The 14,428-nt window shown below is 41.3% G+C and overlaps 1 protein-coding gene across 1 annotated transcript; it reads left to right on the top strand.

The window, feature by feature from the left end:
• Positions 1-895: 895 nt before the first annotated feature.
• PSMC6 (proteasome 26S subunit, ATPase 6) lies at positions 896-13,645 on the top strand. The gene is made up of 14 exons (XM_062577723.1): positions 896-1,025; positions 1,398-1,477; positions 1,823-1,862; positions 2,062-2,114; positions 5,847-5,914; positions 6,376-6,490; positions 7,369-7,456; positions 7,889-7,950; positions 8,041-8,164; positions 8,445-8,506; positions 9,548-9,668; positions 9,757-9,837; positions 11,972-12,043; positions 13,162-13,645. Exons 1-14 carry the CDS (start codon positions 899-901, stop codon positions 13,278-13,280), a joined length of 1,212 nt encoding a protein of 403 aa, XP_062433707.1. The 5' UTR covers positions 896-898; the 3' UTR covers positions 13,281-13,645.
• The last annotated feature ends 783 nt before the right edge of the window (positions 13,646-14,428 follow it).

Below are 14,428 nucleotides of genomic sequence, written 5' to 3'. Positions count from 1 at the left end.
CTTCAGCGCTCGCAGCGTGTCCTCCAGCGGGCATGGAGCAAGGCGGCAGGAGGGCCTACCGCAGGGGCAGCGGAGAGAGCGGTAGCGGCGCATCCTCCGCTCCCAGCCCGACCCACCCGAGCGGACTCTGACTGCCCTCGAGGGCCTTTAACACAGAGGCAGCGGGAAAAAGACCCCTGCGCTTATAGCCAACAGCACTTCCCTCTCCCCTCCAATAGGTTATCTGGTTTCCTCACAAACGCGCGGTGGGCTTTACACCTATTTTGGCTGCACGAGAAGTCTTGGACGCCCAGGTTTTTACCGGCCCTAGTTGCTCGGCTGTTTCCCATTTTTCGCACCGTGCGCTATTCCCGTAAAAGCTCGGCACGGCCTTAACCTGCACGCTCACGCTGGTCAGCCTTAGCAAGGCGTCACTGCCGGCCTAATTGTGGGCAGTGCAGACACAACTGCTCCTCCGACCACGGCGGAGACCCCGGGCAGCCGAGGCACGCCGGCGGGAACAGCCCCTCAGGCGAGGCCCGGCGCGGAGCGGCCCGGCGGCACTGCGGCCGGGCGCTGCCGGGTCCGCCTGCGAGCGAGGCCCGGCCCGGAGCGGCGGCACCGCGCCCTGAGGCTCCCGTGCCGTGCCGTCCCGCGGCAGATTTTGGGCGGAGATCAGAGGGTTTAGGGGTTTTAGACACCCGCGGAGCAACCGCTCTACACCGCACGCAGCCGCCGGCGCCCCCTAAGGGAAAATGGCGGCGGCGCTCTGTGCGCATGCGCAGCACCGCCAGCTTGTTCCCCCCCCCGCTTCGTGCGCATGCGCAAGGCCGGTCGGTTCCCCCCCCCCTCCGCGGCGGCAGGGGGCGGGGCGGGGGCGGCAGGGGGCGGGGCGCGCTTGGCCCTGCCCCCGGCGGCCATGGCCCTTCCCGGCATTCCCTATGAGCGGCGGCTGCTCATCATGGCGGACCCGAGAGACAAGGCGCTGCAGGACTACCGCAAGAAGCTCCTCGAGCACAAGGAGATCGACGGCCGCCTCAAGGAGTGTGAGCGCCGCTGCCGCTGCCGCCGCCACTGCTGCTGCCGGCTCCCCGCGCCGCGGCTCGCGCTTCGTCATGGGCCTGGCCCGGGGCAGCGCTGAGGGAGGGAGGGCGGCGGCGGCGGCTGGGCCGCGGCGGGGCCATGGGGGAGGAGGGGGAGAGGCTCTGAAATCGGGCGTCTGAAATCTCGGCGGGGGTTTCTGTCCCTCTTCCACAGAGCCTTTTCAGTGCTGAGAGAGGCCGAGGGCGTGCGGGAGACCCCGAGCAGGGCTGCGGCCGCCGCCTGGCCCTGCCCGCTGCCCCCAGAGGGGCCGCTCCTGGGTCCTTCCCGCGCTGGAAGTCAGCGAAATCCTGTGTTTCTTCTTCTTTTTTTCCTAGTGAGGGAGCAGCTGAAAGAGCTCACCAAGCAATATGAAAAATCAGAAAACGATCTCAAGGCCTTGCAGAGTGTCGGGCAGGTATGGAAGAGAAACGAGGCTATAGCTGCGTGTGGTGGTGGTGACGCTGAACTCGTGCAGAAGTAGCAGTTCTGAAGCCCGTTTGTGATAATGGGAAAGATAAGTGGAAACAGTGTAGCTAGTGGAAACAGGTGTCTTACAGTCGGGCACAGACGTATCTGGAGAAGTTTCATTTGGTTGTCCTGGTTAACAGAAATGTGTTAAATGAAAGTCCAGATAGACAACATGAAGCAAAGAGGAAGGATGTAGAAGGTAACTGTCAGCATCGAGATTGTGGCGCTCATTAAGTATTCTTTTACAACTGTAACTTACCTGTATGTTAATACTTCATTTATTTTTTTGCAGATTGTTGGTGAGGTTCTTAAACAGCTGACAGAAGAGAAATGTAAGTACATTGGACAGTTGTGTTCTTTGAAATCTTGAAATAAGCTTTTGCAGTTAAAGCTTGGCTAAGGATTTGGAAGAATGAGAAATTAAAGTGTCAGCAGTCTGTATATTGGCAAAAAATATAATATATTCTGTTGTTCAAAGTGTAATTTAAAGCAATGACTAAACTTTTTCTTTTTTTAATCTTTTCTCTCCAGTCATCGTAAAGGCTACGAATGGACCGAGATATGTGGTTGGCTGTCGTCGTCAGGTAGCTGACTTATGTGATTACTCATAAAGAGTTTCTTCTGGTCTTGAATGTTAACCTGCTTTTTGATCAACTGTGCTCCTAGTAGGATTAATTTTTTTCTTCTTTTTTATTTGTCTATGTTCTATTGGTATCTATCTCCCATTTCCCTTCCTAACTGGTACTGGTTAGTGGCTAACTTCTTAGTAAAGATAAAACAGTCCAAACATTGTATGTGTTTATCCTTCTCATCCAGTTAAAGTTCTCTCTTTCTGCCTGACTTTAAACTGTTTGAAAATTGTTTATCGTGACTTCAAACCATCCAAGGTCTTCTCTGCTGTTTTGTGACATTCTCTTCATTCAATGTTACTGTTGCAGTGCTTTACACCTAACATTATATAACTATTTATCTCTATATAACTGCACGTTTTTCTAATGCTTTTGTTCTCTAGTCAAATGAATAATTACGTTAGGCAAGGCTCCTGTTGTGGAAAGTTTTGTGAGGTTTCTTTTTTGTCTTTAATAATTTTAGGGAAAAACTTAGTGCTTCTAGTCCGCAGGGCAATTTTTTTTAACCTACATCAGTTTTGTAGGAATTAGACACTTCATAGAACTTTACTTACAAAATAATCCATTTTCTAGTATAGTCAGCAAGAACCAGCTGAGAGGTGGTCTTATTTTTGGTGGGGGGAGGGGGAAAGTAAAAGTGATATATTGTAAATGTGCTTTAAGAATAGCTTGCTGGTTAGTTGACCATTTAATGTGACCCATTTATCATAATTACAACACCTTGGATCAGCTAGTTCTTACCAAAACTGTCTGTTAAGTAGGAACCATGATATCTAACAGAAGTTTTCTGCAGCTGCAGAGACCTTGGGGGAGTAAAAGTGATCTCTAGCTAGGTTTTAATACACTCATCCCTGACTTTGAGAAATGGAAGTGAAGAGGAATGTATAGGAATTGTAAGGTGTCCTCAGAATAAAAAGTAGCAACAGCAGGAAGAAATCGTGTGTCAACTCTCTGAGAAGGCAGGAACATTTTATTTATTTGCTTTAATGTGCAAGTAAGTTAAAGCGTTTTTAATTGCAGTGACTTCTTAATCCATCTTGAACTGATTCGTTTACTGTAGGAAGAGGTAACTGCAATTGCACTTCTAACATGATTGTAGCATATTCTCCCATATTATGGGAATTCTGAGTAATGGGAAACTTTGCTCAGTAAAAAATATGCTGAGATATAGTACTGATGTTAGAGATGCCTTTTATTTGACTTTCTGAAGAGAAATAGCTCTTCTGAGCTCCTACTGATTCTGTGTAAAGAGAGGAAATGTTTTTACAAGACTAGTGTGCGAATATTTTGCAATACTCAAGTTTTCTGAATTAGCTTCAGCTTTATATTTGGAAATTAAACTGAGAACAGTATAGTAGAACAACATGTGGAAGTTAATCAAGTGTACTTAAATGATTCATCCTTAATGGAGCTGTGGTGACAGTAGGAGGAGTTGAGAGGCAACAAGGAAGTGACAGAAGTGAAGCCTGTTATACTTGGAAGTGTTTTCTTCCTTTTTCTTCTTTTCTTTTTTTTTTTTTTTTTTTGAAGTTGTATCAGAACAATTTCTGGTGAAGGCCCACAATTAGTAAACCTTAACATTGTGACACGCATGCAGAGTTTTTTCCATGACTTTACCTCTGTCAGTGGATCATATATTTTGCAGGAAGGATGGACTTTTTCCTCCTCCTTTTAGAAACCAACTATTTGTGGAAATGTAGACATCAGTGTGTTGGTTTGTGTATTGTATATATCTGTATATCCTTAACTTCTCTTGAGCATACTAATATGATGCAGCTGAGCTTGTATGAAACATTCCTTACCTGCAAGAACTGCTAGTACTGAAATACTTTTTAAAGGTATAATTTTAAGCTTCATCCCTTTCAGTATCTTACGATTCAAACTCACTATTTTCTTTCAGCAGAACAAACAATATTCTTAAGAGGTCATAAAAATACTTAACTCCCTTTTTTTGAGCATGTGATAGGCTTGATAAGATAGTCTTGAGGTTCTGTGTTGGAAACTAGATCAGTGCTCATGCTTGGATGAGTCTGAGCCTGTAGCATATACATTTGAGTTTGTTCTTGAATAAACTCAATTTCATCTTAAGAGCCTTGATTTGATACTACAGATTCAAAAACATGTCTGTGATTGCTTTTCAAAACAGTAAAATATCAAGACAATTTCCCACAATGACTTTGGCAGCCTAACAGAGCTAGTTGTTGAGCAAAGTCCGTATGCTATGTGAGGCTGCTTAGGAAGGGGAGACCTAGTATTTAAATTAAAGCAAAATTACTTCCCTATCCAAAGTGCATTGCCTAAATTATTTTGCAGTGAGAAGATGACAAGGATAAATCATTTAAGCTTTAATTACTTAAAACTTTGAGGCAACATTGAATTTGATAGAATTTCAAGCTTCTACAGATTTCTTAAGATAGACTGGGAAGAGGTCCTGTTAGTGACTCCAGGAAGGGAGGAATGACAGCTTGATCCTAAACACTACTGAAGACTAAAGAATATACATGGGCAAGGGACCTTAATAAACGCCCTAGTGAGGGAGATGATAAGCTTCAGACAGAGCTTGCAGACAGCTGTGGAAATCCTTCTTGTTCAGATGCTGTGCAACTGTTTGTGGTCAGTAAAGCTCAGAATAAATAGCTTTTATATTCCTTAAATGTGGATTAAGTACTTCTTATTTTTTTAAAGAAAACGGTGACAAGGTGATTCCTATGATCATTGCTCAGGTCTGTGCAGTACGAGAGTTGAGGCTGTTCTCCTAGACTAGGTTTCTTAAAAACAAGATAAGGGATAGAAATTGGTAACTTTAATCCCAGCAGACATTAGCAGAGTGTACTACAGAGCTCTGGACTAGGCCTTGTTTAAAAATCTCGTAAAAGGTGAGTAGTCAAACAAATTGTTGAGGCAACTGAGTAAGGCATCTAAGGTAAAGAATAATCACTGATATCAGGAGAGTAACATTACAACTGGAACAGTTGACTTTGAAGATGGAATATAACTGGATATGTGAAAATGTACAATGATTAAAAGCTTGAGAAAATAGGTTATGAAATTCTATTCACCCTTTCTGGTAGTTCAGAAATGAAAAGGCTATTTGGTAGAAGGGGGTAGCAAGTTCAGACTCATATGGACAGGCTGTTTTGTATGTGCTTATGGGAAGGTTGCTTATGTCTTGCTCTGAAACAGCTGATTCTCTCCTGCATAAAGCAGAGGAGAGGACAGATCTCTCACTAATCTGGTCAGAGTGGCAGCAGTAGGAAATTATATTAGGAGCACAGGAATTGCTGTCCAGCAAATAGTACTTACTTTCAAAAGTAGCAGAGGTGCATTAACAGCCTGCTATTCAAGATCTTTTTTCTGCATTAACAATTCTTCCTATGATCTGTTTAGCTTAGCTGGCATTCAGCTGTGACACCTTAAGGCTCACTGGTCTAGGCCAGTTCCTGGATCATTTCTTCCAAAGTTCACGTTCCCATAAAATAATAGGCCAGCATTTTCTGCCGTTAAAGCGTTCCCCAAAATGATGGTGAGGGATGTACAGTGTTTACTAGACTAGCTGCTTGGAATGTAACATGGCAGCCTTGTTTCTTCTCTCGTGTTGAGGAAAGAGTGCAAATTACAGTACACATCTTGGCTAAAACCAAACATTGCTTTTGAGTATACTTCTAATAGAAATATCTTTGTGACTAGCTTGACAAAAGTAAGCTGAAGCCTGGGACAAGAGTTGCTCTGGATATGACCACTCTGACTATTATGAGGTAAGTTCTGCTCCATGGCAGTTGTTCTACTCATCATATAAAGGGAAAAAATACTGAATAGGTTACAGAAATATTTGAATAATCAGTCGTATAACATTTTTTAAACACTTTCTTCAAAGTAGTGCCTAAGTAAGGGCAAGTGTTTTGAAGGAAGCCATATGAACTTGGTATATCTGATTTAAAAGAAAGAAATTGGCTATTTCTTAATAATACTTATCAGTTAAAACTCAGCATAGTTAGCAGCTCTTTAAGATTTTGCTTCTCCTCCACCTGTTTGCATTTTTTTTTTCTGAAAAAGGTTGTGAGGTTTGGGGTCTGTTCTGGTTTTTAAACGAACATGTTTGTCTCATTTTGAAAGTGAGATGAGGAGAAATCACTTTAGTTGTGCTAAGATTTACTGCAATAACTGTATAAATATGTCTGCATGATGAAAAATGTCTGCTTTTATTTTCATATTCTAGATACTTGCCAAGAGAAGTGGATCCGCTGGTTTATAATATGTCTCATGAAGATCCGGGGGATGTCTCATATTCTGAGATTGGAGGGTTGTCAGAACAAATCAGAGAGCTGAGAGAGGTATTAAATATCTGAGTGAAGTTTTTCCGTGCATTTTTGTTTGCATGTTTATTGATGTCTATCACAAAGTATTGTGAGGCAGGCTGCTGAGGGATACTGTCAGATTAGTGCTTTGCATATTTTATTAAGTTAGACCACATTTTTCTATACTGGAAGAAGAGTTGTTTAGATGTTTTTTCAGCTTTTTAATTGTCTGTGGCAAGCAGCAGCATGATTGCAGGATGCTGGTGCACTCAGTCTGGGCATCAGTGCTGCAGGCTACCCAAGCCTGCCCAGGAATGTGGGTGTTTGAAGACTAGGTCATACTGTTGTGAGCCAGCTGATGATAACTCAGATTGTTTGTGTGCTGTACACACACAGTAACAGAGAAGGATTATTCTAAACGCCAAAGCCCTTTTCTCAGACTGGTTGCAACTTATCTCTACTGTTACTGAAGATAGGACTCAGATTAACTTGGAAAAACTCCCCTAAAGAAAAAAGTTTGAAGGGTGCAGAACCCTTTAAGCTAAAGAAGTGCCAAGAAGTAAAGTGAGAGAGCATAATTAGGAATGAAAACCAGCAAACCAAACTTTAATTTTGCACAAAACCTGCTAGTTCTGGGTAGCTATATTATGGCCAGTGGAAAAACAAGGTTTTAAGCATCAGAAGAAACAAGCTATAGCAGAGTGGGAGTCTGAAGAACAAGGGCAGGCTTGTGCTTTGATCCATTAGCTCAATCAGACAGTATTTTCTTAGTTAACTGTTTCTCTTCCTAAATTTGCTGTGCAGATAGATAAGAATAAATGTGTCTGGAAAACAGACCTGCTGGCTTGTCATGAACTTCCTAGAACTGCTCATCTATTTTAAAAATGAAACTATATTTACTCCTCTCTTTTCAGGTAATAGAATTGCCACTTACAAACCCAGAATTATTTCAGCGTGTGGGAATTATACCTCCCAAAGGCTGTTTGCTATATGGCCCCCCTGGTGAGTGATGCATTACGGATATCTCTTATGTCAGCTGTGATTTCTGCTCACTGAGGAGAATTAAGGCTAAAGGGCAGTATTCAGACCTGCTGACCTCAGGTGCTTAACAAGGCACTGTCTCCCAAGTTAGGAGAAAACGTCAGAGGGGAGTCTGGGCAACTAAGTGATGTGTGTGTCTCAGTGGATTTTAGAGGGAACCTTGGTATAAAAGAAACCTAGAGCTGACAATGCAAACTCCCCCCACCACCACCTCAGCCCCTCGTAGACACCTTTCAGACAGCTCTGAAGTGAGATTGCCATGAAATGGCAATGAATGCTTAGCTGTCCCTCTCAAACTGTTGTAATAGCTTTGCATTAAAAATAAAATCCAACTTGTAAGATTGTAATGACTGGATTACTAGTTTAAACAGCTTCAGTCTCTTGTGTGTCCAGGTACAGGGAAGACACTGCTGGCCAGAGCTGTTGCAAGCCAGCTTGATTGCAACTTCCTAAAGGTAGTGTAACTACTTTTTAAAAAACTCTTTTAGTAAACATTAATCTTCTTGGACTCGGTCTCTTCACTCATTTGTCTTGTCTCCCAAAAGGTGGTGTCTAGTTCTATAGTGGACAAGTACATTGGTGAAAGTGCTCGACTGATCAGAGAGATGTTCAATTATGCCAGAGATCATCAGCCGTGCATCATTTTCATGGATGAGATAGATGCTATTGGTAAGCCTAATGGTCTGGAGAATGCTTAGTCTCCTTTCAACACTGAAATTAGCTATAAAGCTACAGTCTCCCTTGTCAGAAAAACTAAAGCATGCATGTTTGTCCAGAAGCAGCAGAATGGAACAGGTGATTCAGTTTCCTCCTGGAGCTGTTACAGCTATCTTAAACCAGGCCTATTTGTATGTGGCTTGGAGTTTTGATGAGGCTAAACTGTCTTCTGATGTAGCATTACATGGAGGCAAAAATAATGTACTTAACTTACAAGTTTGCTATGCCACAGGTGGTCGCCGTTTTTCCGAAGGCACTTCTGCTGATAGAGAAATTCAGAGGACACTGATGGAGGTGAATGCCTGAACTCTTGAATACTTACTGTACAGTCTATATTAAATAATAATCCAGATGTAAATTGTTATGTTACGTTCTGGATTGCTAGAACTCTTCCTGAGTTAGTACCTCAAGCTAAAAGTGTACTAGATACTGCTTTTGGAAAAGGCATCTGAAAAGCTTGTTAACTCAGTCATGAATTCAACTTAGAGACTAATTGAAAGACTCTTTAAAGTTGCTGAAATTATGTGGTGTATTTTCTGCTCTTACTGTGAGCTGACTTTGCTGCTGTTTACTGTTCTTCAAATGTTTGGAGGGCCTCCTCTCTTTTTCAAGAGGAAAAGACAGAGCCTGTTTCTTTAAGTCCTGAAGATACTTACTTTCCAAAATTTTAAAAATGTAACAGTTCATGTTTCAAAACTAGGTGAAGTAGTAGTTGTATTTCTTTGTTTCGCTAGTGATTACTCTGGTAAATCCAGTTTTGTGAAGAGAATTTTGAAAACATTAGTGACAATTGGAAAGTCTAAACCTAATAGGAAACTTCACTGGCCTATGTTTTTAAACAGTTTGCCCAGCTCAAATGAATGTGTCCGCCTTGCAGAATTGAACCACTGTGATCAAAGAGGAAGTACTTTGCATTTTCACAATGAAATGTCTTATGTCTATTAGTATTCTTGAGGCTGTTCTCCAAGGCTTACTTGAACATCCTAGGCTTAGTGCAGTACACTCGGAGTGTGTCAGCCAACCATTGGCTTCTTTTGTGCTTGCGCTGTCTTGGTTGGCTTACTGTTTTATCTGAGTCTTTCACATTTGAGCTCTGCTTTGTTCAACATCTTTTTCCTGGACAAGGCATTTTCCATGTCTCTTTTCGAGCCCTCCTTCGTTGCTTACACAATATACTGGGAGCTGTGGCATTCTGTTTGAAGGTTTATAGCACTGTTTCTGATTTATCTGTAGCGCTTTTGTATCTTGATGAAAATCTGTATGCAGAAAATAAGTGTAATAGATCACACTAAGGGGTATTGATTTGTTTAAGAGTCAGCATTTGTTTTCTACTAGTTATTGAATCAGATGGATGGATTTGATACTCTGCACAGAGTTAAAATGATCATGGCTACTAACAGACCAGACACACTGGATCCTGCACTTCTGCGGCCTGGAAGACTGGATAGAAAAATCCGTGAGTTACTCCTTTGCTCTGGCTGGAGGAGGATATTATGCATATGAATGTGGCTATCTGTTTTTATTAAAGCTTTCATTCTTTCTAGATATTGATCTACCAAATGAACAAGCCAGACTAGACATTTTGAAAATTCATGCAGGTCCTATCACTAAACATGGTGAAATAGGTAAGTAGGAAGCTGCCTAGACGTCTTTATTTGTAAAATTAGGAAGAGGGGGAGTTGTTACCATGACTCTGGCGCCATTCTATCTCCTACCTTATCCTGGCTCCACAGCTTTTCCCACCCCTTCTCTCTGAATTCTGCTTTTTTCCCCCCCCCTTTTTTTAATGTATCCTTATTGAATTGTTGGAAAGCCACATGATTCTCATCAGGTAATTTCTTCCTTCTAAAGGGAGCCACTTAATGCAAACAAACAGCATTTTCATTAGCCAAAAAAAAAAAAGACAAGTCTCCAAGAACAGAAAGGAAACTTCAAAAGTCATGGAGAAACTTTTTGGAAGTCTGTAGATGGCATAATGGAAACCTTGGTGTCATTCTGTCATTTAAAACCATGTCTAGTGAAAGGGTGCTTTTGCCAGTCAGTGGTGCAGAGAGCTCTCTGCAGAGCCTGAGGGGCAGAAGCATCTGTGAGATAAAACTAACAAAGCTCAATTAATGAGAATGTTACTCTGAGGTGACCAGTTGCCTTAGTTTCACAGTAAGGCTTCAAAACTTTACTCAAGAAAACTGTAACTGTGATTTGCTTTCTAAATTATGTTGACTGCCCTTTTCTCAGTAATCATCCACAGACCCTGCCTTCTCGTTCCCAGGCACGTTTACCCCCTCCCTTCTGCTGACACGAGCTATTCATGCAGCCAGGCAGCATGATCTGGACAGTGGAACTGATCTGGTTTGCCATCTGTCTGCATAAACAGCTGCAGCTCGATAGAGACGGCAGCACAGGAATGGGAATGAGCTGGGGGAGGGCAAAAGGGATGAGGATAGCCTTTCTTGACAGCATTGTTGGCTCAAATGTGCATCAGGCTGTAGACTAAGATACAGAAGAAGCTCCAAAGCAAGTCTTGAACCTGAGGTGGAGGGAAGCATTGCATCCCCTTTCTCTATATCTTCAGGCACGGGAATGAAAGCAGGGAAGGGTTATTCCGTTCTACCATGTAGAAAATTGAGGTGTGAGATGGGTACTAGCTACATTCCTTAATGTGACATGAGAAGGCCGTGATGCTAAGCTTGGATATCCTGAAAGGAAGTCCAGCATGATCCAATTCATCTACCAGGTGGGGTGGAAGAAAGGGATGTGAATTGTGTTAAAATTGTAAGGTACTGACCTGTTCCAGGTTCCACCATGAGATTTTTCTGCCATAGTACTGACGTGTCCTGAAGAGGCTCTAAACTTACCAAACCTTGCATCATTTGACATTGCTTAGTCATCTTGCTTATTTTTTCTGGTTTCCCGATTATGAGGAGGTTTGTTTATAGGATAGTACACTACTTGGAGTTAGAGAGAAAGTGGCAGAATTTCTAATCTCTAGGGGGTTTTTTTGGATTTTTAAGATCCAATCCAAAGGTTTTTAGCTCAAATGTCTCAAGATTTTCATAGAGAAGGTGAATTGTTTTGAAAAATTCAACAGATGATAGCTGACTTCTTTTTAGGGTGGGAACATGATTCTAGGGGAAGTAAGATTACATTTCACATACTTCTGACAGGTGGAATACAACGTCAGAAATAATATGCAGCCTTGAAAAATCAGAATTTGCACAAGTTGTTTAAAACACTTCAAAAATTTTATTCTAGAAGTGATAGCCCTAGACACCTTTTTTGTAAATATATATATATATATATATATATATATATATATTTACAAATATATATGCATAAAATATCTGGCTTAATATAGCAAAATGCTTGATGCCTTTAGTAGATGCATTTCTTAGAAACAGAAAGGGACCAAGTTATGATCACTTGGAGATAAGTTTTCAGGGGCTTTTTAAAAAAACTGATGCACCTAAATGATTAGAACATTGCTTTGATGTAGATTTTTCTTGCATTTCATGTTGATGCTTGTAACTGCAAGTTAGTATCTTTGGAATTTCATTATATACTGTGAGCTTTTGGCTGAGCTATGTTTCTGTGTTAATAAAAGGGATATGACTGACAAATTAATTGGATTAATAATTCTATCTGATAACTATCTGCACTGAAATCAAGTGTACCTTTTTTTTAGCTGGACCTATATTTCAGTGGTATCTATAACTCAAAATATGAACTTATGTCTAATTGGCATTTCTGTTTTGTGAATAGATTATGAAGCAATTGTGAAGCTTTCAGATGGCTTTAATGGAGCAGACTTGAGAAATGTCTGTACTGAAGCAGGTACTGTCTTAATTCTTGATTTTGATGTACTAAGTCTTTATTGATGCCAAACACTTGAGCTGTTACTCTGTTTCTCTGTTACTGCTGTTGATGGATTAAAATCCAGCGGTCCAAAATGTTCTTCTGGAACACTGTGTTCACTGATGCTTTCAGGCTATAGGGACACCATTTCTCAAGGGCTAGAAAGCATTTACTTCATGGAAATGCTAGTATTTTGCTGCTGTCTAGACCGTTACAACAGTTGCTTTCTTCACAGCATGTCATGCATGTCTAGACACTAAGCATAAGCAGCAGGAATGGTGATATGCCCTGAAACTTGATGGAACATCTTGGACAAAATCTCCTTTCCTTTTTTCCCAGTTTTTGTATGACCTACGTGATCATGCAGAAGTTGATTCTTTACATCCTCCTCCTATGGTTATCAACAAGTTTCTTATCAAGTTTGCCGCTAAAACAGCTAGGCGTGCAGACAGTCCAGCCGATTCTGCACAGATCGGCTGCCAGATATGAGCAGCAGCACTGCATTCATGTGACATTGTGCTTGCTAATCCCCTGTCATACACAGGCTGGATCTATGCAGAATTACGTGGATTTCGGCACTGTCCTGTAACAAATAAAAGGGGCCTAAAGTTCAGATTCAGCACCATAGAGAAAAATTACTGTACCGTTCATTGTCAAACTACCTTGTACAAACTAGATATAGTCCAGAAGCAGTGATACCTGTGATACCAGACACAGCATCTGTTTTTTCTGTTTTTTGTGGAGCACCAATGTCTCCTAGCACCTCAGTGGAGAGTTAGTAATACTTGTTTTCTCCATGTTCTAAATTCATTGTCCGCTTAAGGTTTGCCTACATTGGAAACTGAATGACACAGTTACCATAGTTAAATATAGTTATACTAGTATATTTCTTTTCAGTAAACACCTAGCACGAAAAGTGACTTCTTTGCAGTTTACTCTAACATACAGTTCTCGGTAGGAAAAGCACTCAGTTGCTCATCTACGGGTAGCCTGTGTAACTTTGATCCTTTTCACTTTGAAACTTTATGTACTGTCTTCTCTGTAGGGTTGCTGCAAATAGCACCAACTTACTCTTGCTACTAAATTACTTTTCACAGGTATGTTTGCAATCCGTGCTGATCATGACTTTGTAGTTCAGGAAGACTTCATGAAAGCTGTTAGAAAAGTGGCTGATTCTAAGAAGCTGGAGTCCAAGCTTGACTACAAACCTGTTTAACTGTATAATCCATGATTGACTGCACAGGACATACTGGGTTAATATATAAAAAGAAAGAAAAAAAACATACCTCATGGTTGTTATCACAAGATGTTTGTGTTACATGTAGCTAGTAATTCAATAACACTAGTTGCAAGTTGGCTACAGAAGTGTTTTCTGTACAGTTCTGAAATACGATATTCATTATAGCCCAGGTTAAGTAAAATGTGTGGAGATGTGATCTCTTAGCAATTATTGTGTGAATTTATACATGTGTCTGAATGGATTATCAGGCTTCAAGAAAGTTAATTCATTTCTTGACTTTTTTTATATCAATACATTTCCTTCCCCCAAACAGTTGAATAAAGCTTGTTTAAATTGGCTTATCCCAGTGTACCTCCTCTAACTTTTTCAAGGGAATGAATTTGTGTGTCTTCAGTGTTTGAAGTGTAACTCTTTCTCTGGTACAGTGAGTGTATTATGAACAGTCTGTGAGTGAATGTGAATCTTATACCTTATGTGCCAAGACATGGCAACCTTTCCCTCATTTAATTATTCATTTAACTATTGCTCAGAATGTAATTTAGGGTGTTTGCAGACACTTCATTTAAGGATAACTCCTATGTTAAATGTCACTTTACCAGCAAAAGTATCTTAAGTATCTTTTAAAGACAACTGTCTGCCCTTTGCTACAGAGGTGGAGAAAATAATAGCAGTTGATATATGAAAGTTCTGGTTCCAACTCTTTTTGGGGGGGATAATGGGAGGGGAGAGGTTGTAATAGAGAGAGTTCCCTGCTATAGGGACTGGAGCATTCACATATACTAAATGTTAGCTTTGAACCTGTGCTGCTTTAGATGTGTGATGTACCTAATACTTCTGGAGCTCTGAGTAGCACTTTGCCATGAGTCTTACTTTCAAGGTTGGAATTTGGCCTTATGCTGGTTGGCTTTGTGCTCCCTGGGAACTGACTGCTGCAGCTGTTGGAGTAATCATTCAAACACAAATAAAAACCTACAGTGGAGGCTGAGTTCTTTAGGCCATCTGTCACAATGTATTATTTCTGTGTTTTAATCAGTTCCACACACAGGCATGTGTACAGGGACTGACTTTCTGTATTGTGCAACTTACCTAAATGTTAGATTGGAATGGTAGTGTTCTAGACTTCT

This window comes from Rhea pennata, chromosome 5 (genome assembly GCF_028389875.1).
Source record: "Rhea pennata isolate bPtePen1 chromosome 5, bPtePen1.pri, whole genome shotgun sequence".
Classification (NCBI taxonomy): Eukaryota; Metazoa; Chordata; class Aves; order Rheiformes; family Rheidae; genus Rhea; species Rhea pennata.
Note: the sequence above shows the minus strand (reverse complement) of the source record. Positions and strands in the feature narration are given on the sequence as shown.

Bases quoted from the DNA above. Each gene is read 5' to 3' on its own strand.
- PSMC6 (XM_062577723.1), top strand. From the start codon at position 899: ATGGCCCTTCCCGGCATTCCCTATGAGCGGCGGCTGCTCATCATGGCG. The intron at 1,478-1,822 runs GTATGGAAGAGA...ATTTTTTTGCAG, and splicing joins CCTTGCAGAGTGTCGGGCAG to ATTGTTGGTGAGGTTCTTAA. The intron at 6,491-7,368 runs GTATTAAATATC...CTCTCTTTTCAG, and splicing joins AAATCAGAGAGCTGAGAGAG to GTAATAGAATTGCCACTTAC.